The sequence below is a fragment of the Lepidochelys olivacea genome (genome assembly GCF_965140295.1).
Source record: "Lepidochelys olivacea isolate rLepOli2 genome assembly, chromosome: 1".
In the NCBI taxonomy this organism is placed as follows: domain Eukaryota; kingdom Metazoa; phylum Chordata; order Testudines; family Cheloniidae; genus Lepidochelys; species Lepidochelys olivacea.
The window spans coordinates 41,093,366-41,119,766 of record NC_140411.1 but is presented as its reverse complement, the minus strand read 5'-3'; the positions used below and the strand labels follow the sequence as shown (position 1 = coordinate 41,119,766).

The following is a 26,401-nucleotide window of genomic DNA, read 5'->3' as shown; positions in this document are numbered from 1 at the left end:
AAACCAACCTTTTTGGTTTTGGCAAATCAGCATTTTCTGAGGAATAACATTTTGTTGAAATATTCCGGACCAGCTCGACTTCCCATGTGACCAGCATTTGTCTTTTGACCACAGAAGGCTAGTAGAGAAAAAGAAGAACCTTCTCCTGAATGCTACTTACTTTCCTGCAAGAGTCTAAAGTGTTTTCTGTGGTCTCCTGCTCAGTGACTGAAGCAATTTCTGGAGCTATGACTAGGGGGGAAAAAAACCCCCTAAAACAAGCACTTGGTTTGCCTAAAGGGTAGAAAAGCTCTGCTTAATGCAGCAGTGGAGAGAGGCAGGTTCTGGAATAGTAAAAGAGAGAACTCCTCTGCTGTCCCCCCACAAAAAGAAATTCACAACAAACTGTGAAATACTTTGTATCCTTCCTGGCTACTGATCTTTAGTAGGAGGCATTAACTTCTTCCAGGTATTGCTTAAAGTCTGAGAGGGGCTTGTTGGGCTACTCTGTCATTTTAGCCCTGTTTAGGTCGTATGTAAACCCTTTACTTAGTGAAAGGTTTCAGAGTAGCAGCCGTGTTAGTCTGTATCTGCAAAAAAACAGGAGTACTTGTGGTACTTTAGAGACTAACAAATTTATTAGAGCATACAACCCACTTCATCGGATGCACAGAATGGAACATATAGTAAGAAATTTTATATATATATATATATATATATATATATATACACACAAACACATACAGAGAAGATGGAAGTTGCCATACAAACTGCAAGAGGCTAATTAATTAAGATGAGCTATTATCAGCAGGTGAAAAACACTTTTGTAGTAATAATCAAGATGGCCCATTTAGACAGTTTACAAAAAGGTGTGAGGATGTACATTGGCCAAACCGGACAGTCTCTGCGTAAAAGAATAAATGGACACAAATCTGACATCAGGAATCATAACATTCAAAAACCGGTAGAACACTTCAGCCTCTCTGGCCACTCAGTAAAAGATTTAAGGGTGGCAATTTTGCAACAGAAAAGCTTCAAAAACAGACTCCAATGAGAAACTGCTGAGCTTGAATTAATATGCAAACTAGATACCATTAACTTGGGTTTGAATAGAGACTGGAAGTGGCGGGGTCATTACACATATTAAATCTGTTTCCCCATGTTAAGTATCCTCATACGTTCTTGTGAACTGTCTAAATAGGCCATCTTGATTATCACTACAGAAGTGTTTTTCTTCTGCTGATAATAGCTCATCTTAATTAATTAGCCTCTTACAGTTTGTATGGCAACTTCCACCTTCTCTGTATGGGTATATATATATATCTTCTTACTATACGTTCCATTCTGTGCATCCGATGAAGTGGGCTGTAGCCCACGAAAGCTTATGCTCTAATAAATTTGTTAGTCTCTGTGGTAGGATGGTGCCCGACTCCCATGCCAGATTGGGCTATGACAGGCCAGAGTGGCTGTGCAAGGCGGCAGCCAATCGGGGGGGGCTGTTAGAGAGCCAATCAGGGCCAGTATTACAGCCAGCCAATCAGGGCTAGGCTAGGCCCTATATAAAGGCTGCCCAGGAAGAGAGCAGGTAGTCTCTCTCAGGCCTTCAGAAGGTGAAGGTCTGTCTTCTGCGTGAGGAGACTAGCACCAGGGACAGCACAGTGCTGGGCAGGTGGAGGGAGCAGAAGGGAACTCCTGCCGGGCTGTGGGCCCTGAGAAAAAGGGCCTAGCCGGTGCAAAGGGGCCAAAGGGGAAATGGCCCAGGGAGAGAGATGGACAAAGGGAGAGGAGGAGGGCAGGCAGGAAGGCTGCTGCCAAAGGGTCCCTGGGTCGGGACCCAGAGTAGAGGGCAGACCTGGGTCCCCCATCTTCCTCCTTGCACGTCCACCTGGCCGTTTGGAGTGGCCATCACGGAGTGCATCAGATCTCTGCCAAAAGGGGGTTAGACTTTGGGGTGTAGTTGGCCATTGTGACTCGGATGAAGAGAAGGACTGCTGATAACACCAAACCCCCGGAAGGGGGTGAGACCGGAGCAGTGGGCACTGCCGGAGGGCATTGTCCTGAAGAGGACGCCGCAAGCTGGGAGCAACGTGGGTCGATCGGCCAATCTAGGCCGAGAGACGGACAGGACACTACCGGCAGAGGGCGCTTCGCATTAACTGAGCTAATTCCCAGAGTGAACAGGAGGTGCTGCGGTGGTGAGTCCCAGTCCCATCGGTCTCTAAGGTGCCACAGGTACTCCTGTTCTTTTTTCTTAGTGAAAGGATCTCCCAAATTTCTGGTAGTGAGCTTCTCAAGTTTTGCTAAATCTGCTCAGGCACTGTGTATCCTTCTAAAGAATTATGGAAATAATCGGATCTGCTTCCTTAAAGTAGATTCTGCATTTCTTGCTCTTGAAGAAGAGCTCTGTGTAAGCCCAAAAGCTTGTGTCTGACCGAAAGAAGTTTGTCCAAAAGAAGATACTACCTCACCCACCTTGTCTATAAACTCAGACATCCGTGTGTACTCTAACATCAGCTGAAAGGCTATTCAGGGTAGGAATAAGGAGTCTCCTAGATAGCTGCACACAAACCTTGCACCTTGGCTAAAAAATTAAAACTATCCAGGAGGCCCTTTCACAGTTAGGAGCCTGACACATATTATCCAGAACTCCCTCAGGATTTTCACTAACATCCTCAGCTCACTGAGCATGATAGATTTGGATAGATACTGTGCTCTGAATGCGCAGGCGACTCCAGATAGAGTAATTGACCACGGAGTGATTACAGCTGGGCTTCTGTGAGAAGCTTTTTTTTTTTGTAGAATAGGCAAAGAGGCTACAGATTCCTCTTTCTATTCATTCCCCTCCCTTTTCCTCAGGATTTTTCTAGTTCAGCCTTGTCTCTTGTTCTCCTTTGATGTTTTCTAGTGCTGTCAATCGCAGTTAATGCATATTGTGATTTTTTTTTTTTTAATTCTCACGATTAATTGCGACTTTTTTTAAAAAATAATTTGACAGCCCTAATGTTTTCTTATAACATCTTTCTGATCAGAAACCAATTCCTGTGCTGTTGTGGACCAAGTCATAAAAAGACAAATTATATTTCCCACTTTTATTGCTCGTGATTCTAGACGCTCCCGTTCTTCCTTGCTTCAGTAAGAGAATTGCCCTCTCTCTTACCAAGGTGTAGCAGGCCAGCAGACTTTTTTCCAGATGGATGGCATCAAAGTGTAGAAGCAGGAGAGGGGGAACCCTGTGAGCAGGAAAATCTTGGATGGTGATTGCTTGTTACCCTGCTTGGCAAAAGAAATGAGAGGAAAGAGCCCAGCGTCTGTGTTGTCTTGAATGATCCACAGAAAGCATATTACCTGGAAAATGGGAATATTTTCTTTCCTTGCCAAGGCACAAAAACAGGTATGTTCTAATAAAGAACTTGAACTGCCTTTATACTTGCTGGATCAGGTTTTATAAAAAACCTGTGAAATCTCACAAGGCATATAATGAGATTCAGCCTTTTAAGAAATTGATAGCAATGAAAAACACTGCTCACATCAGCAATTATATCTCTTATACTAGTCAATAAACTTAAATTATTTGCTTATTCAAAATTTGCAACCATCCAATCAAATCTGCTCTCAAATAAGTGAAAGGTTACACTGACAGGCTGTCCAGTGACCCAAATAATCACATTAGCTGAGTTTTTTTTATCATAGAATCATAGGCTTTAAGGTCAGAAGGGACCATTATGATAGTCTAGTCTGACCTCCTGCACAACACAGGCCATAGAATCTCACCCACCCACTCCTGTAGTGTTGGCATGTAAAGCCTGGTATACATTAAGGACAGTTTGCTAAAATTTCTCATTGGGGCTAGAATTGTTCAGTAGCAGTGGTGTTAGCAAGGATGGGAGCCTTTCTGTTGAGCTGCTGCTGCTCTCCTGTAGATGAGTTGTTGGCTACTGTTCATTAGATCTGCTCTTTCCATGGTTAGATTACAGCATGTTTGGCTCATATGCACTAGGGCTGTTAATGTGCTAACATTAGTGGAACTGAACCAGACTTGGCAATAGTGATAATTTTTTGCAAAAATTTCCTAGTGTAGTCAAGACTTAAGGGATCAAAATTAGAGGAAGTTAACACTTTTCAATGTTGGGTATGAAAGGGCACCCAAGATAAAACATTGCATCTGTTTTTCATGGTCAGGGCAGGCGTTCCACACAGGAGTTTAAAGGAAAACGTATATTTCTGTGGATGCACAAAGTCAGCAAGAAGACCCTAAACCAGTGGTTTTCATCCTTTTTTCATTTGCAGACCCCTAAAAATATTTCAAATGGAAGTGTGGATCCCTTTGGAAATCCTAGCCCTTGTCTGCTGCCCCCAGTGGTCTGCGAAACACAGGTTAAAACCGCTGCCCTAAACCTAGTGTTAATGGAATTAGTATGCTAGCTGATTTCTTGTTTCACCTGATGCTCCGTTAATTCTTTTAGATATAATTATTAAGCTTGCACTTTACCAAATGGTACTGTTGTTTCCTGGGAGCTGAGCCAATGCAATAATATTTTAAATGCTTTCTAGAATTTATTCCCATATTTTAGGAAAGGGTAGTGAGCCATGCTGTAGAGCAGTAAATCAATGTGTTTTGAAAAAGCGGGTAACATCTTCAACTAAAGTAGCCCAAATAATTTTTTTATTATAGAATAAAAAGTGGAAATTTGTGAGCAAAGCCTTCAGAGTTTTGGAAAACAATTTGCACTTTCTGTTGGTTTCAGTATATTCAAAATATTTAAATGTTTTTACAAGATGAAGTTAGTTTTACTTTAATATCCCCACACACACACACACATCTAAAGGCATTTAACAACCTATAGTTTTTAAAATGAGAATTGGTGGATTTTTTTTAAAAAGCTGTGGATTTTTAAAGATGGATTTCTTTCCATCTGAAAGTAGATATTCGTCTTACCAAACCCATAAGATAATATATTGAATTTCATTAATTTGTATATTCCCGTTCAGTCTTTAATGGCCTGCCAATGGGTGAGACACTAGGATACATTTATGAAGGGGTTTATTAATAAAATAGTACATTACTAATGAAACCCTATCTAGCTTTTGGGTTGGTCGTGTGCATAGTATTTTTAGCATTAGTTAACATTTAAATTATTACGCATATTTTTACTGTGTATTTTTATACAACTTGACTTGCATGGTGTTAGACTTAAATATCAATGTGTATTTTCAATCACATTGTAACTTTTTTTAGCAAATTTTCTCTTGGGAAGTGTTAAAATATGGTGTACTCTTTCTGTTCAAGGAAATATCCTTATGTGATTTTAACTTCTGTTTGTAAGACTGGCTGAAGACTGAACACTAAATACTGTAGGCAGCGTTAACTGGTCTTACATGCTCTTCGATTCTATCTCAGCTAGGATCTAGACTGGGGAGTAAGGGAAGGTTCCACAAAAGTGGGTGACATCCCCCACGTACGTACCTCCCAAAATAAAACATACAGGACAAGGGAGTTTAGCATGGAGGTTTCCTTGAAAGTGATAACTTGTGGGGAATGATGAGTTCCTCTGTAAAAGTGCAGGCCTAAATAACATGTACTGTTTTTTCTGCTATTCCTGCCCACCTGATTTTAAGGAAGTTGTTACATTTCAATTTTCTCGCTCCCTGTGTGTGTGTGTATATATATGTGTGTGTGTATTACACTTAGGACAGATTATTAATGTATCTTTTTTCCCTAAAAGATCAGATTTTTTGGCCAGCTATCTTTACCCTTATTACTAACATTAGTAATATTTTTTCCAACATGAAGATTTCATGGGATGTCTGTTTGTCAATATTTTATATAAAGTATATGTTGTTTGTTATAGGTTTCATTGATTTGATTCTTACAGTATCCGCATTTGCAGTAGTTTGTAAGTTGGTTGAATTTAATACTTAAAGGCAGGCTTGGCAGAATTAATTTTTTATAATTTCAACAGATATCAGTGTTTATTTGTGGGGGGGAAATTAGACTTTGATTTAAATTTTCATAATTGTGGGAAATTCTGGGGGGATGTCAGACAGTAGTTCTTAATGACAGCAGATATTAAGATTCAAAAAGTTAAAACACAAATTGTATATTTTGACATGTGATGTTGACAAAGTATAAAGATCCTTATTCGAACTCTGGTAAGTTCTTAAACAAAATTTTTCTTTCTTTTATTAATCTGAAAATTTTAATTAACATTGGTGGAAATATTTTTCATCTGTTTTCGTGTGTAGTGAAATTGATGTTTACCAATATTTGCTGATAAAAATCTAATCCTTTCAAGTCTACTTCATCTGTTTGGTCTTAAAAGCTGACCTAATCGAAAATTTGGTGTAATACAACAGTTCATATTTGCTGTTCTATTTCCAAAAATCTGGGTTGGGAGGGAAGGGAATGGCTCCTTTTTAGGAGCAGTAACCCCAAAATAGAATTTCATGTGCTGCCCAAGGTGGTCTCTGGAATGGAGTTAATATTGCCTCTCTACGTTGAAGTTTTGAATGAAATGGACTGCAAGCTTCTGAGCTGGTCATTTTTCTACTAAACAATACATGCTAGTGCACAAAGGATTATGTTCAGTCTTATAATGGAATATTGACTATTTTTTCCAGAGTGTTTCTTTTAAACTTCATGGGAGATACTGAAGTGCTAAAGATTTGTACTTATCTGACATTGTAGTCAAAGTCCCCTCTGTTGTGGAACAAATCCTCTTTTCTATTTAACACATTGAATATCCTTACAGTGAGAAAAACATGATGTCACCGGAGTTTTGTTTTGCTTGAAAAATTAAAATGGTCTGATAACTGCATCCATATTTTAAAAAAATAACTTGATTTTAATGGATAACATTTAAAGTGACTTCACAGGAAGTGTTCTGGGACCAAAATTGCAGTGTTTCTTTTTGAATTCCCTTCTTTTCATTTTGCTACTCTTGTGATCATTAATCTCAGCTGGGAAGGTGAGTGGTCTTAGATTGGTCAAGATTTGCATTCACTGCCACTGGGTGCTGTTGAGAATTACATGGTTTGCCTTCTGATATAAACCCAATATAAATATTACATTGCTGGTATTCTTGCTTTCTGCCATTGTTGTTCCACAGAATAGTCCATTTCAAATATATTTCTATTTACAGCTTTATTATGATGAATAATGTAGCATATGTAGACTTGAATTTTTTTGGTTCCTTAGGCTACTGAAATTGGAAGGCAAACTTCCTAGGAAAAAATGTGGTGATTACCTTGCTTTGGCTGTACTTTAACTCTTGCATTCTGATGCTTTTTTAATACTAAAGGGGAGATGACATTTAATGATGATGGAGATGCTTTCATCCCTCATCTCAACAAACTTTTCCCCATACCTCTTAATTTCATGAAGTTTTATAGCAATTGACTTCAAAAATTCTTTTAATATTTTTATATTTTAAAAAAGCTGTGTATATCTTTAAAGATTCTTAGTGTATTTATGTAGCCCAGTGGTACTGATATTCCTGTTTTTAAAGGTCTTGTGTGTGTGTGTGTGTAAAAATTAATACAGAGGAATGGCAAGCTGCAAGTAGATTTTAAATTGTATATTAGGGTACATGTTTGGTACATGCTCCGGGAATTTCTTTTGTATAAAATCCTAAAAAAGGGGGAGAATGCATAAAATTAAAATTCTATGAAGATACAAAAATGCAGGGAATACAATGTAACTTCTACAGTGTTGAAATAAGAAAGTCTAAAACCTACAAGAAAAACTCTGTTTGGGGTTCATGTGACTCTTACAGCTGCCCAGGACTATAACCATAATTGCCAACATACCAAGAAGTTTTCTAGGGACAAATTTTTCAGATAAATCGGGGCCACTGGAGGTTTTTAGTTGCATTCCAGCACGTTTTAAATTTATTTTCTTAGAAGTGTGTGAGAGGCAGGAAAGAATAACCTAACATTTGCAGTTAAATCACTCTAGACCCTTGGTTTATTTGAAGAGTTGTCCTTTGAAAATTGTGTTGCTCCCTTCTGTCCCCATTATTCATTCTCTGCACTCCATATGACTCCTACTATGCTCTTCATGGTCCAGCCTTCTCTTCCCATGGCTTCTTAATTGTCTTCCATGGCTCCCAGAGTCCCATAGGATTGCAAACTCTGTCCCCTCCCAATCTCTTGGTTGCTACCTCAGTTTCTCAGCCCTCTTTTCCGATCTTCTCCCCAACAACTCCTATCCCATACAGGCTCCTGTGTTGGCAGTTTAGATGTTCCTGCCCACCTTTCCTTCTCAGTATCAGCTGGCTCCACTTTAAACCCCTGCTGTGCACAGCTGACAGGTGTCTGCAGGGGCTAGAACTGGTTCTGCTGGCAAAAGGACAAGCATCCAGAGAGAGAGAAAAGGGCCCAGTGATCTGGAAAGGAGCAATTTAGTCCTGCTTTTGTACTGTCCTAAGGTATTCTGGGACACCATTTATGTGGGATAGATTTTTTGACACTCATGGCCAAATCCAGACTACTGTGCTGTAATTCAGTAAGTGGTCTTATTCTGAATAAATGATTTTTAAGGATAATATGGCTGTTAATAATTATATCAGTCAAGCCACAGAGTAACCCTTAATATTTAGTGATTTTTTGTGAAGCTAAATGCCTCCTTTTGTCACATTGATGTGTTTTTTGTGTCCTTGTGTTTTATTTGTACCTCACAAAACAAGTGAAGAAGAGAATGTCCCAGCTCTGAAGAGTATAAAAACTAAAATTTAACAAGACACTAAAAGTTTGTTACAACCAGACACAACTGGGGAAGATGAGAGAATAGATTTGTTACAATGATAACAAACAAATGGACATCAAACAATCTGCAGTCAAATTTTGTGGTCCTTTGGTCTGCAACCTGAAACATTACCTCTCTCCTTTAAAAGTCAGCAGCAAAACTACAATGAAAGTAAAGTTGAATAAAACCCAGTAGATACTGTTGAGTACTCTCACTAACCAGTTTTTTTTGGGGGAAAGGGGAGTTAGTTTAAAAAACAAACAAAAACCCCACCCTAAACCATCACCTTAAGTGAAATCCTTTAGCATTAACTGCTTTACTGAAGACATGCAGTATTACGTAGCAAGCCACGTAGTGCTGGTGTGATTGACTGAGGACGAAAAGATTTTTTAAAAGCCTAAATTAAAACATAATGTACATGCTAAATGCTTCCTGTCTCCAACCCCCCCCCAAAAACAAACAAACAAAAAAACAAAAACAAACAAACAAACAAAAAACCCCTACCCCTCAAAACCAAACACCAAAAACTGGTTGCTTTTGGATATTCACTGGTTTTGATGTAGTTTGGTGTTCAGTACCATTGCAGCTTGCTTTAACTAAACATTTGGGTCTACATTTGGCTCTGGCACAGCACCTTTCATCAGACTTGCTATGTGCAATGGAGTCTGAGATGCTGTAAATTCTAGTCTTGCGTGCTGTGGGAATTGGTAGTGCCTCATACTAGATTGTGTAGTAATTCACCTAGATGTTGCTGACTTCCAAGTCTGTCTTTAAGGGCAAAATAAAATGGGTTGGGACTGGTAATGAAATGTGGCCCATTTCATCTCTAGGTCACCTGCTTCAGTCTAAGCCAGCACTTGAGTCAGCTGTAACTGAAAGTCATTTTCTGCTTGGTGTTTTGTGGCCCTTATGTATTGGTGGTCTATGCCTAGTTCCTAACTGGTTACAAAACCAAAAAATATCAATACGATTGGCACAAATTGACATCTCTGCTCCTTGTGGTGATCTTTTCACTTCAGTAGTGAGGCAAATTAACAGAGCAGTGTGGTACTGCTTCTGTGGATAAGTGGTTGACAAGTGTTTCAGGATATGAATTGGCACCTTGTAGGAACATTAATTTTGCCTCCCTCCCCACCCCCACCCCCTGCAATAGTGCAAACTATTTTGAGAGAATACTCTAAAGCCGTGGTCTAAAAACAGAATTACTGTAGCATCGTTAGACCTTTGCTTCTGTTTAATGAAACTTCTCTGTAAGATTTGTATTAGGTTTAAGGGAACTTTTAATAAGACTTACGTACTTTTGTCTTGTTTGTTTATTACCAAATAATCCCAATTCATATCAATTGAAGAATATATTTAATTGTATTTCCTGTATTTTTTGTAAATATGATGAAAGAAATTAAAACATAAAAGAAAATTGTGCTTTTTTTGTAGTAGATGGGAATGTTAAAATAATCATGATAGGTTGACCATGAAAACTATGTTTACTTTCAGAGAGAACAGGAAATGAGAATGGGTGATATGGGTCCTCGTGGAGCAATAAACATGGGAGGTAGGGATCTGAAGCAAATAGGCTTCTATAATATAAGACTACAATTCTTTGGGACTGTACATGTTACTCATTGGTATTATACATTAGTGACAAGAGCTAGTGGTAAGGAAAAAACATTTTAATGATGGGTAATGTAAAATCTCATCCATTTTGTCTGAATAACTGATTCTTGCAGTAAGTATCTATTTACTGAACTTGCATTTTATTTTAGTCTGTGTGTGGGAGAAAAATTTGGATATTTACAAAGTAGGAAAACAGGCGAAGGTAGTGAAGATGATATCCTGAAAAATGTTGTTTGATGGAAAACATGAAACAGTTTCTGCTGTTTATAAGAAGACTTGGGGGAGGGGGAGGACATTTTGCATCTGAATACAAAAGTTAAATATAATGTATATTTAAACAGATTTAGCATAGTTCTGTTCATGGCTTTATTAAATCACTTCTTACTGCTGTGTTACTTAACAAGAAATTAAATACTTTGTGGGGGCTAAACTTTAATAATTTTATCCCAAGTAATAGCTGGAAATTGTCTTGCAATTTTATTGTTGAACTCAGTGATATTGTTGCTGTTACAAACCTGCTTTTATTAACTGAATGTTCAGGCTAAAAATATAAAACTATTTTGTATATATAGCTTGAGTAATCACCACTTCTATTTCATACTGAATCAGTCAATGTGAAAAAAGTGTTCAGTTAGACTAAGCAGAATATCTGCTTTTAAACTACACTAAAATTCAAGTAGTCTGTCTCGTGAAGAATCAATTCTATTAAAATAGATTACTCATGAATATGTATTTTCACTGAGCTTCATAATCTTTGATTAAAAAATCTTGAAATAAACTTGAATAGTATTTGTTAAGAAATAAAATTGGCATACCTTTTAAACTTTAAATTATGTATGAACCATACATCATTCATCTTATGGCTTTTAATACTTTTTGACACTTGGTAAAGAAATATTATTTTCGTTTTCAAAATAAGCTGTATTTTACATCTTCTCTGTTGTGCCTTTTAAAATATAACAGGCTTCGAAAATTAAATTTGACAAGTATACTCTAAACTTGAATCACAGGTTTACATTAATATCCAATGATACTTGATATGATCTAATCCAAGTTCTAAATATATTGGTGCCTATTGTCACATACACCAATAGAAAAAAAGATTTACAACTTTAACATAACCTCATTTGCCTTTAAAAATGTATCATCCAAGAAATAAATAAGGAATTCAAGAAAGTTCAGAAAAAAAATGAGCTAGAAATGTAACATATCTAAAAGACCATTTGCCTTGGATCTAATGCTCAAATCATTGAATATATTACATTTAAAAAGGGATTCTGCTTATGTTCGTTAAACTGAATATTCTTCGGTTTCTTAAATAAGAGCCAGAACTTCCCAGGGTGTAGCTCATACACTCTCACAGGTGTGTGCCCATGTAGAAAAAGCATAGTCTGTTTTCTTAGTAGCATTGCAATAGTGATGCTCTGTGCTAGTTGTATATGCACCTATTGAGTCACCTGTGATACCAGCACTGAGCACTGCCATCATTATAGGCAGTGTGCTGCTACTGTCTGAAGATGCATGTGTGCGCCTGTTATGACTCTAGCAGTAGTATTAGCTCCTCTCCCTTTTCTTTTTCTATCTGCTCCTCTGGAATGACAAGAGTTAGCAGAGGATCCATGGTATGCTCACAAGGATGGATACTCAGAGCAGACTGTTCTTGTGGACTGAGATTTCTGCTCCTCTACATCCCATGAACTAATCTTGCTCATGGTTGAGTGAGAAGCTCCTTACCCTCCTGTTATTCTCCACCCTCTAGAGCAGCATCTCTCTGTAGTGGGTCAGGGAGACATCTGCTGAAGTTCACGTGGAGGAACAACCCTTCAGAACTGTGATGAGTTCAAACTTTTCTTTAATTAAAGACTAGTACCTCTCCTCCAAATCTTCTAACAGAAAGTCCTGTAGCACTTATCACTAGTACCACAGATCCTTTGCAAAACCTTTTCCTCCAGCGGAACTAATATAAGAGGGTCAGGGTGAGTCTGATTTTAGCACTCCTCTAGTATCAGAATCGTGCACATACATCTTTGGGGGCAATGATTTGCTAGTTGATCACTGTGATAACGAGCAGTCAGTGCTAATAACACAGAGGAAGTGTCATGTACGTATGTATAGTAGTAGCAATATGATAATAGTCCTGAATGACCTATTTACAGTTAATGCATTTATTATAATTTCTTCCTAACGTGAAAGGTAGTAATCTAATGGAGAATGGGAAGGACTTTACTAGGTATTTCAGTCCATCCAACATGTTTGATCCTTGGATGGAATTCACATACTACAGTGACTGACATGGTGTAAAACCTTGGAATTTGGCACATTTTTTTCTGTTTTGTTTATTGTCAAAGAAAATGGATGCATATAGTTGGCTGAACAGGATGGATTGTCCATCTGAACAAATACTGTTCCATTCCCGTTCTATTTGGATTTTTTTTACATTACATCTCATATGTCTAATTTACATACCAAGTTTTTTCTTCCTTATAATGCAACCTTGCAAATGTATACAATTAGTCTTACTGTATCTGCTGATTAGTTTAGTTGTTACTGACGAATCATATATGGTAGCTGAATTTTTATTGTAGATAAACTTTCTGTCCACCTCAGATTGCTGTTTCTTTTGTTTTTGCTTCTACTGTCTTACCTCTTTCTGTTCCAACAATGGATCAAAAGTTTTAATGGGTTAGTGTTAAATGTTTCATTTGTTTTGTTGTATCTTCTTAATTTCAGAATCTATTGATGTTTGTAATATTAGCCATAAATCTCTTTACAATCCTGTTCTTAACTTTCCACTATCCAACACTTCTGTAAAAGAGCATGTTTTTAAAAGAATTGGAAAACCTAGGTTTCAGTATTGCAATTGATTTGTAATATGGAATGAAGTAGAGTGTTGTCTTTTCTGATATAAGGTGCTTGAAACCTAAATGGCCAAGTTGTGTAAAAGTTGGCCAGTTGCAAATTGACTAATTTTTCTCATCTGTTGTAATTGTGTATATTACTCACAAACTATAAATACGTTTAGTAAACTTTTGTTCAAAACCAGTAGAAGTACATTTATTTGCATACCTTGAGCTTCTCAGATTTAAGGAAGAAAATGTTTTTGTTCGGAAAGCAAGTTGTAGAATAAAAATCGTTTGAGCAATAACTTAAAAATGAAGATCAATATAAAAGTAGATTGAGATAAATGTACAGTCTCAAAGAATAAAAGCAACTTTTATATTTCAAGTAATGGAAGTCTTGTATAGTTCGTTACTTAAATATTATAAATTGTTTGTTGCTTCTTGTAAAATTCAGATAGGACAGCTCTAAGTATAGATTGTTTTGCATAGATGCGTTTAGCCCAGCACCTGCTGGTAACCAAGGTCCTCCTCCAATGATGGGTATGAATATGAACAACAGAGGAACTTTACCTGGCCCTGCACTGGGTCCTGGTCCTTCCATGGGACCAGAAGGAGCTGCAAATATGGGAACACCAATGATGCCAGATAATGGAGCAGTGGTAATGTATCATTATAAAACTTAATTACTTTGAACAGTTGTCATGTCTCATGGCACATCTTTTGCACCAAAGTTAACTTCACACTAAAGTGAGTTTATAGTATCTCACATTTTTAATCTAGTGACAATACTTACCTGAAAACATTTTTAGGAAGTTTAAACAAAAACGTTCTGAGTCTGTTAAAGGCAACTGATAGGTAAATCTTTTGTATGCTTAAATTAAATATTTTTGCACAAGAAGAACCTTTTTCACTTTAAAATCTGTTGAGGATATAAACTAGGAATATTGAAAATCCAGAATTAATCCCCCCCCCCCCCCCCCCGGCACAGAGATGATTATCTTCAAATGGAAATGTAGCTATTAGTGGACCAGTCTTCTAAGAAGTTGTCTGGTCCTTACTTTGAATGAACCTTAGACTAAAATTGTCACTTGTAGTAGAACTGTGAATGTAAAATCTATCATGTAAAAATACATTTAATCTAGCAAAATATTAATTTTGTGAAGTGTATTCTTCATGTGTTAAATATACTTAAATCATTATTTTATGTTACGTTTTCTCTATTCTGTTAGTTATGAAACTAAAATTATTTATTAATTTTACTCTGTTATGAGGTTGAATTTTTTAAATAACACCAAATACAATTGTGATTAAAGGTGTACATAGTGTGAAGATATCTTTGGGTAAAAAACTTTTAAAAATTATTTTAGTATATAAGCACATTATTACAAGGGCACTGGCTCAAGCACGTGAAAGAGTTAAGAGTTATGGCAGTGATTTCATATCATTATAGAATAGCTACACCAGCAAAAATTATGTGGGATAATTGATGTACCAGGCTAGGAAAAGTCCTATTGTCCAGAATATCAGGGTGACCAAAAACCTGGTCTGGACAGTTGGAATTTACTTACTGAACAACAGAAGAACTCCTGGCCTGCACTTAAAAGGAATGGTTATCTTGGCTCTGCCCATTAACTCATGTACCCTCTTTTCCTATCTAATATCTTTTGGAGAGAAACAGCCATCTGTTTTTAATAACTTTTTAATATTACATATTTTCTGTGTTTCTGGATGTTTTCATGTCTGAGGGGATGTTCTGATGGCAATATATGAAGAGTAGAACAGGCAGCTTATAGTATTCCATGATCGCTTTGCTGGAGCACTGAAACATGTAGCTGATTTTTTTTTTCCCCTCTATCAGTTTCCTCAAAGGAAAATTAACTTGAGGAAACAATATACACTGTCTCAACAGCTGATTTGGAGAGGTAGATGCTGACAGGAATGCATGCTCCTTCAATACCAGACTCACATTTTTGATTTTTCTAGTGAGAATGGAGAACCTCTTTCACCTTCTGGACTTTTACTATCAGTGCTCACAGGAGCCAGCTTGTTCCCTCAGTAGTGAATATGAGAGCGGCCATACTGGGTCAGACCAAAGGTCCATCTAGCCCAGTATCCTGTCTTCCAACAGTAGCCAATGCCTGGTGCTCCAAAGGGAATAAACAGAAGAAGTGATCCATACCCTGTTGCTCATTCCCCATTTCTGGCAAACAGAGGTTAGGGACACCATCCCTGCGCATCTGGGCTAATAGCCATTGATTGACCTATCCTTTATGAACGTATCTTTTTCTTTTTTTTTGAACCCTGTTATACCTTCACAACATCCTCTGGCAAAGATACTGTCTCCTGGAAATGGCTCACTTCCTTCTCTATGGGACAGATCAGCCTAAAAGCTAGTGAAGAGAGTAGATGCTCTCATCAAGGTAACAGACTGTTGCTGGTAACTACTGCACTGATTAAATGGGCCTTTCATGCATTTGCCAAAGTTTTGGCTTCATTGTGCTCACTGAAGTCAGCTTCTCCAAACTGGTTTCTTAAAGAGGGAGTGCAAAGGAGAAAAAAAGTATATTAACTATTGCAGTGATCCAGCAAAACTGTTGAACACTGAAAAAGTCCTTATTCTGCTTGCTCAGCTTACCTCTGGAACACACCCTTAGGGTTGCATAAGATCAGAAACTGAAGGCAGGTGTGGAAAAAGACAAGATTTTATTTTAAGTGTATTTAAAAATAACCCCCTGACTCTCCTCCCATGGTAATTTCAAATATTGACACTTCAAAACTGCTGGATATGATGACACGTCAGTTTGATTAGCCTAAAGTTGAAAATTAAAACTGCTGACATTTAGAAGGAAATGGAAGGTTAAAGAGCAGAATAAGTGGATGATATGCTCATCTGGCCCTCTAATTTTAATAATTCCTTTTTTGGCTTTGCTCAGACATTTATTTTTGTGTTATGTGGTGAAAGGAATGTAGCTGGCTAATCCTTGTGTTCTTCTCAAAGGACTGTAATATAGAGTATTTGTCATTTGGTGGGTACAAGAAAACAGAGAATGGGGGATGGAGGGAGGGGAATCCAGTTTTCATTTTCAACTTCAGATGGACATGCACCTAGAATTTTTTTTAAGTGCAGGTGATATCAGCATCTTGTTATTGATGTAGACATACAACCATAATTTCATTTAAAATAAAACACCTCACTTTGGCTTCCATAAATGTTGGACAGCCATATTTTCTTCATGCACAACCAAATTTGAGATCCAGATTGTCATTGAAGAAATCACTTTAAAATGTCCTAGCTTGGCTCAGACCTTTACCATAGATACTTAATAGTCATAGTTAATTTTTCAGTCTAGAAGTAGAAACTCTAATTAAAATACCCATCATTAGCTTATGACTATCTGAAAATTAGACCAGCAGTCAGACCTTTACCATAGATACTTAATAGTCATAGTTCATTTTTCAGTCTAGAAGTAGAAACTCTAATTAAAATACCAATCATTAGCTTATGACTATCTGAAAATTAGACCAGCAGTAAGAGTTATATTATTAGGAGTATGGGAACCTTGCATTTAGACAAGCCATTCTTTCATGTCTGGGTATATTCAGTGTTGGCAGATTTGAGTTGATTAGAAACAAGATTTTATTGAAAGTACTTCCTTATATTTTAAAATTAAATACCTGTGTAAATAATTATCTCCCAAAAATTACCTAGAAGGGGGAAAAAAGGAGCACTGCAGCATTAAGAATTAGGGGCTAGATTTTCAGAAGTGGTTAGCACCCACAATCTGGCCACTTCGTTTAGGTGTCTAAAGGGGCTGAGCTCTTTTGGAAAGTCTGACCCAATATGTAACAGTACATATTATATCCATATTGTATTTAGATAAAACTTTTTAAATGTTAGTGACTAGAGCCCTTATCTTGCAAATGCTTGTTTTTTTAAATTAGAGTACTTAGATGTGTAAGTATTTGCGTAATTGGGGCCTAAGAGAAGACTTTTAAAGGAGGATTATGGTACCCACATCTGTATTAGTTTATATTTAACTTTTAATATGGTTCAGGGAGTGAAATAAAATATGTGGCCTAGAACACGAATCTGATTTATATCTTACATCTGTATTTCAAGTTGGGCTACATTTAAATCTGCCTGAAGAAACGTAGATGTATAATATTCTCTGATGGGAGAAACTTTATTCCTTGAGTCAATAAACTTTGGAAACATTGAAGCTACAACTCACAATCTCATTTTTTTTCTACTTTGACAATGCTTCAGTTTCTGAACAAGCTAGTGAATACAGGAGCATTGAAATATGGGAAGAGTCGCATAAAATGTTTGCTCCCTGTCTTCTAATAGGGTAAAAAAATTTTTTACGTTTACATGGAGAATAAGTACGGCTTTGTGGAGAGGCAAGCTTTAGAGTGTAAATTTTAAATTATATGCTCTATAAAAGTGGTTGCTGATACGGTCTGAGTGGGACGCAGCTCTTTAGTATTTATTTCATGTACCTTTGTTTTAATTTTACAAAGTTGGAGCATAGCATTTAATAAGCTTTTATTTTCAGCTCCTTTTTGAATAATAACTAATTTAATTGCTCCTTTCTTCCTTCTATGTATGATCCTGATTCTGCTGGACTATCTGCCGAACTTCATGACAACACCACTTGGGGTTTTGCCATTTTTGTTATAATTTACATTTGGCGCATTCCAAATGGACTTAATATTCATTGTATGTTGTTAGCATAATGAGAGATTCCCACAAGGAGGCCCATCACAGATGGGTTCACCTCTGGTTAGTAGAACAGGCTCCGAAACCCCTCAGCCGCCAATGAGTGGTGTAGGTGCCGTGAGTGGTGGACCTGGTGGCTTTGGTAGAGGAAATCCAGGGGGCAACTTTGAAGGACCTAACAAACGTCGCAGATATTAAAACTTTCTTTCATTCCTTACTGTTTAGAAAATTCAGTACAAATATCCGGTGGTATGCCTTTATAATTTTTAGCTGTTATCTGGAAAGCAGTTTTATTGTTAATGTAGTCTTTAAAACAATTTATTTTGTAATTCCTAAACTTTTTTGTATTCCATCTTAGGCTATGTAGTGTAGAGCAGAAATGATGTGCATCATTATGTAAGTCAGCTGTGTTTGTGACTTCTGCAAAGTATCAATGTGTGACCATGCTGTAAAACTTGTGCAGTTATTTGATCACAATAAAATATAAAACAAATTACTTTAAAGGATTTTGGAAATGTTATTACAAATACTAATTAATTTTAAGTTTAATTGTAAACAGCTTCATTTTCATTCATCTTATTACTTAGGAATTTGCACCTTAAGTGTGAAGAAAATTCCATACTTAACTGCAATTGTGTGGAAATAGAACTGTGAGTTTCAGTACGTGTCAGGAATACTTGTTATAACAAGTGATTGAAGCTAATGCAACTTTTGAATGGTATCCCATTATATATAAACCCTTAATGATCTGTACAAAATACTGTTAACCTGTTTCTCACCTTCCTGTACAAACTTAATCACAATAGGATTGTCAACAAAATATGTTCTGTGTTGAATTTTTCAAATAAATATTTTGAACCTTGGAAAATAACTTCTTACAGAAAGTAAATCTTCACCTGTGCTTATTCATTCATAAAACGCAACAAATGGTATTAAGGATATTTTACACAAAATAAGGTTTTATAAAAATTAAGTTGTCATTTCTGTGCATTTGTGAAATATGGTGAGCATTAGTGAATAGTATTAAAGTATCCTGTTATAACAGATAATGGTGCATTATTTACACCTAGTTTATTTAAGGCCTTTTATCAAGTTACACACTGGGCAGATTTGTGTCTCCTTCTAGCAGCTGGTCCATATAGCAAATATTCATTTACCAATGGCTTGTAAAAAGACACTAACTATATCAGTGACTTTCCCATGTTTATTTCAGAAAGGGAAATCATCTTTGTTTTTCCATTTATTATTGCAATTACTGGCATTTGCCTCCGGTGTAGAATCAAGTATTTTTTATTTAGAAATAACTAAATATTAATACCAGTTATTCTAGATTTTGAAATGAACAATTACAATTTGATCATTTAATTAAATGTATTCTGGATAAAAATGATTTATTGAAGTGTAAGACTTAAAACCCCACTTCCAGCACAAGTACCCAAGAGCAAGTAATGAGACAGAATTATTGGGAAAGTCTGTTATGATAAACAACTTGTTTTTGTGGAAATCCACTTCTGTAAATGATGGAGGAGATGGAATGACCTATTAGATTATCTAATCCTCTGTAAAGGCAAGTGGGTCTAAATCTTGGCTGCCTTGCACTTTTTTGTCACTTTCGTCTGTGCAAAAATGGTATAAAATGCTACCATTTTGATTTGGGATGATTTGCACCCATTTTGCACAGGTAGAACTGACTACATGGGGATTTATGTACACAAGTTGCTCTGGTTTAAAGGTATGATGTTACACAGATTAAGTTAAACACTTCTAATTGAACATATCTTTTAGATAAATAAGTGCAAATTCTGTGTGTAGACCAGGCCAAGGACACAAGGCAGCTGATAATTGGGCCCAAAGGCTGTATGTCATGTTAAACTTTCAATATAGAGGTGTGGTGATCTTGTTGAATTTCTTTCTAAATAAATGGATAGCCATTTAAAATTAGAAGTAGTGCCAGGAATTGAAAAATACTTTTATGCACACCATGTTATTGAATTGCTTAAGGGACATATTAGCTGATTGCCACAAACATAACACAAAAATCAAGAATACTGCTCAGCAAATTTACAGCTGTGTAATTTGTGACCACTATAGCTAAATCCATTAGCAACATCCTTTCTCTTAGGCTATTGCTGTATTTTGTATAACAGCACAAACTTGATTGTTTCTTACAGTTTGCTATGCAAAACAATTAGTTTGGTTAAAAGTTTGGTATATTTTTGTTGCATGCTACAAATTGCAAAAAAGAATACCCATTCTTAAAAGTAAGCTGCACCCAATTTACTGAGCATATTATCCTTAAACTTAATACAGTGAGAAACATTGCTACTTGTCCTTGTATTAAGTGTAAAAGCTTTCCTACTTGGCACTCAGTCTTGTCAGAAAATGACATTTGTAACAATGCTATTGTGGGGGACCAATGTTGGAGATCAACTTTATCCCATCCTTTCAGGCTGCATTAGTTGAAGATGGCAAATTTTGCCTAAAGATTAAGAAATATATTATTTTTACATTTAAGCTGGCCAATGATAAATATTTTTCCAGTGTGTGTTTACATTTATAATTTGAATGAGAGGCATAATGAGATCTTCATCAATTGATAAAGATCCAAGAGGTTTTTTTTTTTTTTTTTTTTTTCCTAGGAGGGGGTTTCATTCTGAGTGTCCTGGCCAAATCCTTATGTATTAGTCAGGCTTATGTATGGCCATCATAACTGTAGTATCTGAACATCTTCCAGAAGCACATTAAGCAGTGTAACAAGAATCTGTCATGTGGTTCTTTGTTTTTTCTTCTTCCACATGGAGAAATTGTCTTTTTTCAATATGTGGTGTTACACTGATTAGCAAAAGTTTGTTCAAAGAAGTACACCTTGGATTTAGAAATGAGGTTTATGGTACATTTTAATTCCTGTGGGAGTTAGTTCCAGTGTCTTGAACTGGTCTCCCCCAAAAAAAAGTCTCCTGCACACCCTTGTGGTGGGTAGTTCCATGGTGCCTGAGGAGTAGAGCTGTTGTCTGCTGTATGTGTGCCCAAACAATAGTGATCTTACGTGAACTTTTAGGTATTCTGGGCCAAAACCATTGGCTGCCTTAAAAATAACATAGATCTTGAATTTGACACATTATTCTATGAGAAGCCATCTTAGAGAATAGAACACAGGTTTGAAGTGTGTGCAGTTCCTGGGTTGTTGAGACAGGCTGGCACATTCTGTGCCAGCTGGAACTTCCTAAATGCTGCCTGCTTCATGCCCAGGAAGGTATCATTCTGCAGTCCTTTGGGAAGGTGGTAAAAGCAGGTATAACTAAGGCCAGCTGTAAAGTGGGGGTCCTAAAGTATTTCAGATGGTAAGTAGAGATGGCTAAGGCTGCTGGTGTGTTGACTACTGCCTGTCATGCCTATCAGTATTGTCTCATTGTTTCCGTTTACTCCCATGTCTATCCGTCTATCGTCCCTTGTGTTATACTTAGATTGTAAGCTTTGGGAGCAGGGACTGTCATTTTGTTCTGTGTTTTTGCAACACAATGGGGTCCTGCTTCATGACTATGGCTCCTAGGCTCTACGGTAATATAAACAATAGATAGTAGTAATATATATTTTTATTCTGTAAAGGAAATAAGAATTTGTAATTCACATAATAGTTGTCTACTGTAATGCCTTCGAGTTATACATGAGGAATCAGAAAGATGTTCCTGAAATTTCTTCCCAAAGTGACTTAGTTTTTGTGAGACAGTTTATCTTCCTGTAGTGTTGTCCAGAGGTTTGAACAGCATTAACATTCTATTTAAACAAGTCACAAAACTTGGTAGAAACTACCACACTTTTCATTTTGATAGAATACAACAAACTTGAGAGATTTTGCATTTTGGAGTCATTGAAAGCTGTTCTCTGTACTATTGTGCTGAAAACTGTTATAGTAATATTTAATTTTCTGCTTTGGAAAGAAAAGGAAAGATAGCATCCATGCAGAAGAGGACACAGTACATGTACAGGATTTAGAAGAAATATGTCAGTTCTTATTGTAACACAATTTTTTCCCAACTATCACAGGCCTTGATGCATGATGATGTGTGGCATGCAGATGCCTCATTTGAGTCTCAGTTACTTTGGTTTAAGGAGGACTATCTGGCTTACATATTACGACTTTGATTTTCACTTTTGAGTTCATTACTATTTAGTACCTACCTGCCCAGATTTCTGGTTCTTAGAAAAAATAATTTTTTTATTTGGAAACTAATTTTTGTGATTCAGATCCACTCTGCTGGATTTCTCACAAAACAAAATATTTAGAAGAACATCCTGAAGACCTGTCCAGATGAGTGAAAGTTCCTGAACGTGCAGTGCTTTTTTTATTGGCTACATGTCTTTCAGACAGAAGAGATCCAGTCGGACATAGAGATGCAATAAAAGTTGAAACCAAATTTTTAAACGACAGACCTTTTCTCCTTCTCTTATTTACCATTTTGAATATTGTACTAATTATGTACTAAGAACATGTCCTCCTGAATATAATACAAGCCTTGTAATAAGATCAAGTAATCTGAATAGCACTTAAAAATATTTAGTATTTACATAGTTCACTGACATAATTACTTAACTCATTATAACATATACTGTTTTGTTTCAGCCCTACTCTTAAAGATATTTTTCTATATAGTTCACTCTTCTCCCTTACCCAATCTTCACTTTTATTTCTTAATCTTCTTCCTGGCTTGAAAAACTAGAACCATTTTAATTGGCCTTTCAGTTGGTTTCAAATAGTTTTTGTGAAGCACTGCTTTCTTAAATAATTCTTGTATTCTAACTGGAAATAACCTCAGGAGTTATAAGAGGCACAACAGTAACTTTGTGTGATAGAAAGTCGATTGTTAGGACATGCTCCATACTTGCAAAAATAATGCACTTTTTAGAAGGTGTGTGCTCATCTGACTCCTGCTACATAATGCAAGAGCTAGGTAAGATGTGATATTACTATGATTTGCCTGTGATGGGGAATGGGAAAATTTTGCGTAATGAGCAGTTGTAGGAAAGCAACTTTTTTATAGAATTGTTCTACTATGTATGTTATGTTTATACAACAAGGTGAATGAAAATTCCTTTGAAATCCTGTTTTCACATTTTAAACAAATCGTGAAGTAGGCTTCTGAGTCACAAAGCGAAATAAGCGTCTTGTATCTTCTTTCTAGGCTACCAGCTATCATATGTTACCTTTATAGCAAATGTCTCAGAGACTTTTCATTATTTGGATTCAATCATTTTTACTAAAATCCATTTGAAATGATATATACAAATGTAACAGTAAGAGAATTGCATAAAGAAACTTGCACTATTATTTAAACTTGTCTATAACTTGTATTGAATGTTTAATTTTGATTCCTGTGCCTCTCAACATAAATGATACTTATCTTTTATGGATTTTTTTAATAGCAGGTAATGTCTTCTCACCAATGCATTGTGCTGATATGAAGAATTAAAGCATAAGTTTATCAATAGATTTTTTTTCTATAAAACATCTATAATCTTAAAAGCCTCACTTCAGCTATATAAATTTCAGAGCTTCATTTTACTTCTGTGACAGTCCATGAGATGTGATACTTTTACCATGATTAATCAATCCATGATGAACTTTTAACTAGTAAAACTTCTGTTGTAACTTTCTTAAATATAATAAACAAACAATACTTTTGAATACATTCTGAACATATGGAAAGAAACCTTTACTATAGATACATCTTTTATCTGCATTTTCAAGAGGATAGATTTAATAGGTCTTTTCCATCTTAAATGTACCTTTATCTACAGTAAAAGTTAAAATCAGATTTAAAGTTTATATTTTAAAGCATTTTTTATGTTCCTGTTTTATAGAATGGTTCTACATTTGAGTCATGCAGCATTAAACAGCTGGTTGACATGAGGAAAAATCCTTTTCTGTCTTTTGTGCTGTCCCATTAATTAGAACAAAATGCTGCTGTAATCTCTAGCAGTAATCAGAACAAACATAACCTTGGTATTTCATGCACACACATCTGAGCGTTAATATATTTTTTACTTTCTTTGCTAGTGCATAGTGAATGTATTGATCTAAAAACTTCTAACTGTGCCTAATTGTTTTAGTGCTTTCATGTCTAACTCTTGTAGATCTGACCACTGTCAGAAGACAGGATACTGGGTTAGATGGACCATTGGTCTGACTTCGTATGGATGTTCTTGTGTATAATTTGATTCCTTCGTTGACTGAGAGTACTTATTTCTGCTATCCTGCTGGATGTGGGGCATAAGTGTTGCATTTTTTAAAAAAATGCACTGAATATGGGGTGGTGTTATTGCCCCGATGAAAAAGGTTGAATATCTGAGAAGAACATAAGCACAAACAGTTGTGTGTAAACTGCAAAAAGTGGAAAATAAACAAACATGCAATGAAAATAAAGCAAGACTATGGTTTAATTTTGTATTTATATCAAATGTACCACCATATACTTTTTGAAGTTTGTCATACATAGAAGTTTATAGGGGAAAAAATTGCTGTCGGGGATACCGGAAAGAATGTATGTTTTGAGTTGCTTTTCCTGTTAGTGTCTAAAATACTTGGTTACATTTAAAAAAAAAAGTTCATCTTTGTGTACATTGTCAGGAAATATCAAGAAAAGTACTAGATACAGAGTAATTGAAACCAATTAAATATCTTAAAATAATTTTGCTGTGAAACAAATAGTGAAATTTCTTGCACATCACTCTTAAGGGGCTGGTGGGTCAGACTCAGTTTCATGGCTGAATATTTTTTGCCCACAAGAGTAGCAAAAGATTCAAAAAATGTAATTTGAACCCTTTCACTGTTATGTCCAAATGGTATAGAATATGACTCTCCCTACTGACTTTATTATAGTTGAAAAAATGTAAACAGGATGGGGTACAAGAATATAACTTGGCAGCTAACAAATTTTAAATCTAGGTACTGAATAGAGCTGGGATGTTTCGGGGCCAGGGTCTGCAAATGCCCAAGCCCTCTCTTCAGCCTATAAATTCTAATCATATGGTTAAAAGGGAAACTAGAATATTATTTCAAGTGAGGATGTTTAAAAGAGGCAAACTAAAGTTAAGTAAAAGTTCAGCCTTCTGTGTACCCAAAAATGTTTACCAGTTAACTTAGGTAGCAGAGAAAATGTGTTATCAATAGTCTGAGCCATAGAAGATTTAAAAAAGAAACATGAATGTTCATTATAAAATAAAAAGAACAGGAGTACTTGTGGCACCTTAGAGACTAACAAATTTATTTGAGCATAAGCTTTCGTGAGCTATAGCTCACTTCATCAGGTGCATTCGGTGGAAAATACAGTGGGGAGATTTATGTACACAGAGAACATGAAATAATGGGTGTTACCGTACACACTGTAAAGAGAGTGATCACTTAAGGTGAGCTATTCTCTTTACAGTGTGTATTGTAACACCCATTGTTTCATGTTCTCTGTGTATATAAATCTCCCCACTGTATTTTCCACTGAATACATCCAATGAAGTGAGGTGTAGCTCACGAAAGCTTATGCTCAAATAAATTGGTTAGTCTCTAAGGTGCCACAAGTACTCCTTTTCTTTTTGCGAATACAGACTAACACGGCTGCTACTCTGAAACCGGTCATTAGAGACTAACAAAATTATTAGAGCATAAGCTTCCGTGGGCTACAGCTCACTTCATCGGATGCATAGAATGGAACATATAGTAAGATATATTTTTATGTATACATACAGATAAGTTGGAAGTTACCATACAAACTATGAGAGGCTAATTAGTTAAGATGAGCTATTATCAGCTGGAGAAAAAAACTTTTGTAGTGATAATCAAGATGGCCCATTTAGACAGTTGACAAGAAGGTGTGAGGATACTTAACTTAAGGAAATAGAGTCAATATGTGTAATGACCCAGCCACTCCCAGTCTCTATTTAAACCCAAGTTAATGGTATCTAGTTTGCATATTAATTCAAGCTCAGCAGTTTCTCCTTGGAGTCTGTTTTTGAAGCTTTTAATATGCAAACTAGATACCATTAACTTGGATTTGAACAGAGACTAGGAGTGGCTGGGTCATTACACATATTGACTCTATTTCCTTAAGTTAAGTATCCTCACACCTTCTTGTCAACTGTCTAAATGGGCCATCTTGATTATCACTACAAAAGTTTTTTTCTCCAGCTGATAATAGCTCATCTTAACTAATTAGCCTCTCACAGTTTGTATGGTAACTTCCAACTTACTGTATATATATGTGTGTGTATATATATACACACACATCTTACTATATGTTCCATTCTATGCATCCGATGAAGTGGGCTGTAGCCCACAAAAGCTTATGCTCTAATAAATTTGTTTAGTCTCTAAGGTGCCACAGGTACTCCTGTTCTTTTTGCGGATACAGACTAACACGGCTGCTACTCTGAAACCTATAAAGTAAGTTATTTCTGTGGCTAATTATCCTTACTCATTTTGTGCTCCCCACTATGCCTGCTCCCTTGATTTTCTTA

General features: G+C 36.3%; 1 protein-coding gene across 2 annotated transcripts in view; it reads left to right on the top strand.

Annotated features, from left to right (window-relative positions):
* Positions 1-26,401, top strand: part of PSPC1 (paraspeckle component 1) — an 83,084-nt gene that overhangs the window by 32,734 nt on the left and 23,949 nt on the right. Inside the window, exons 7-9 of one of the 2 annotated variants that reach the window (XM_084638177.1) lie at positions 10,217-10,274; positions 13,666-13,835; positions 17,909-18,393. The exons of the other annotated variant lie outside the window; for it this stretch is intronic. Coding sequence (XP_084494303.1) covers positions 10,217-10,274; positions 13,666-13,835; positions 17,909-18,094 — 414 coding nt within the window. The 3' untranslated portion in view covers positions 18,095-18,393. Of the gene's footprint in view, positions 1-10,216; positions 10,275-13,665; positions 13,836-17,908; positions 18,394-26,401 lie in introns of those variants that run through there. 2 annotated transcript variants of the gene reach the window in all.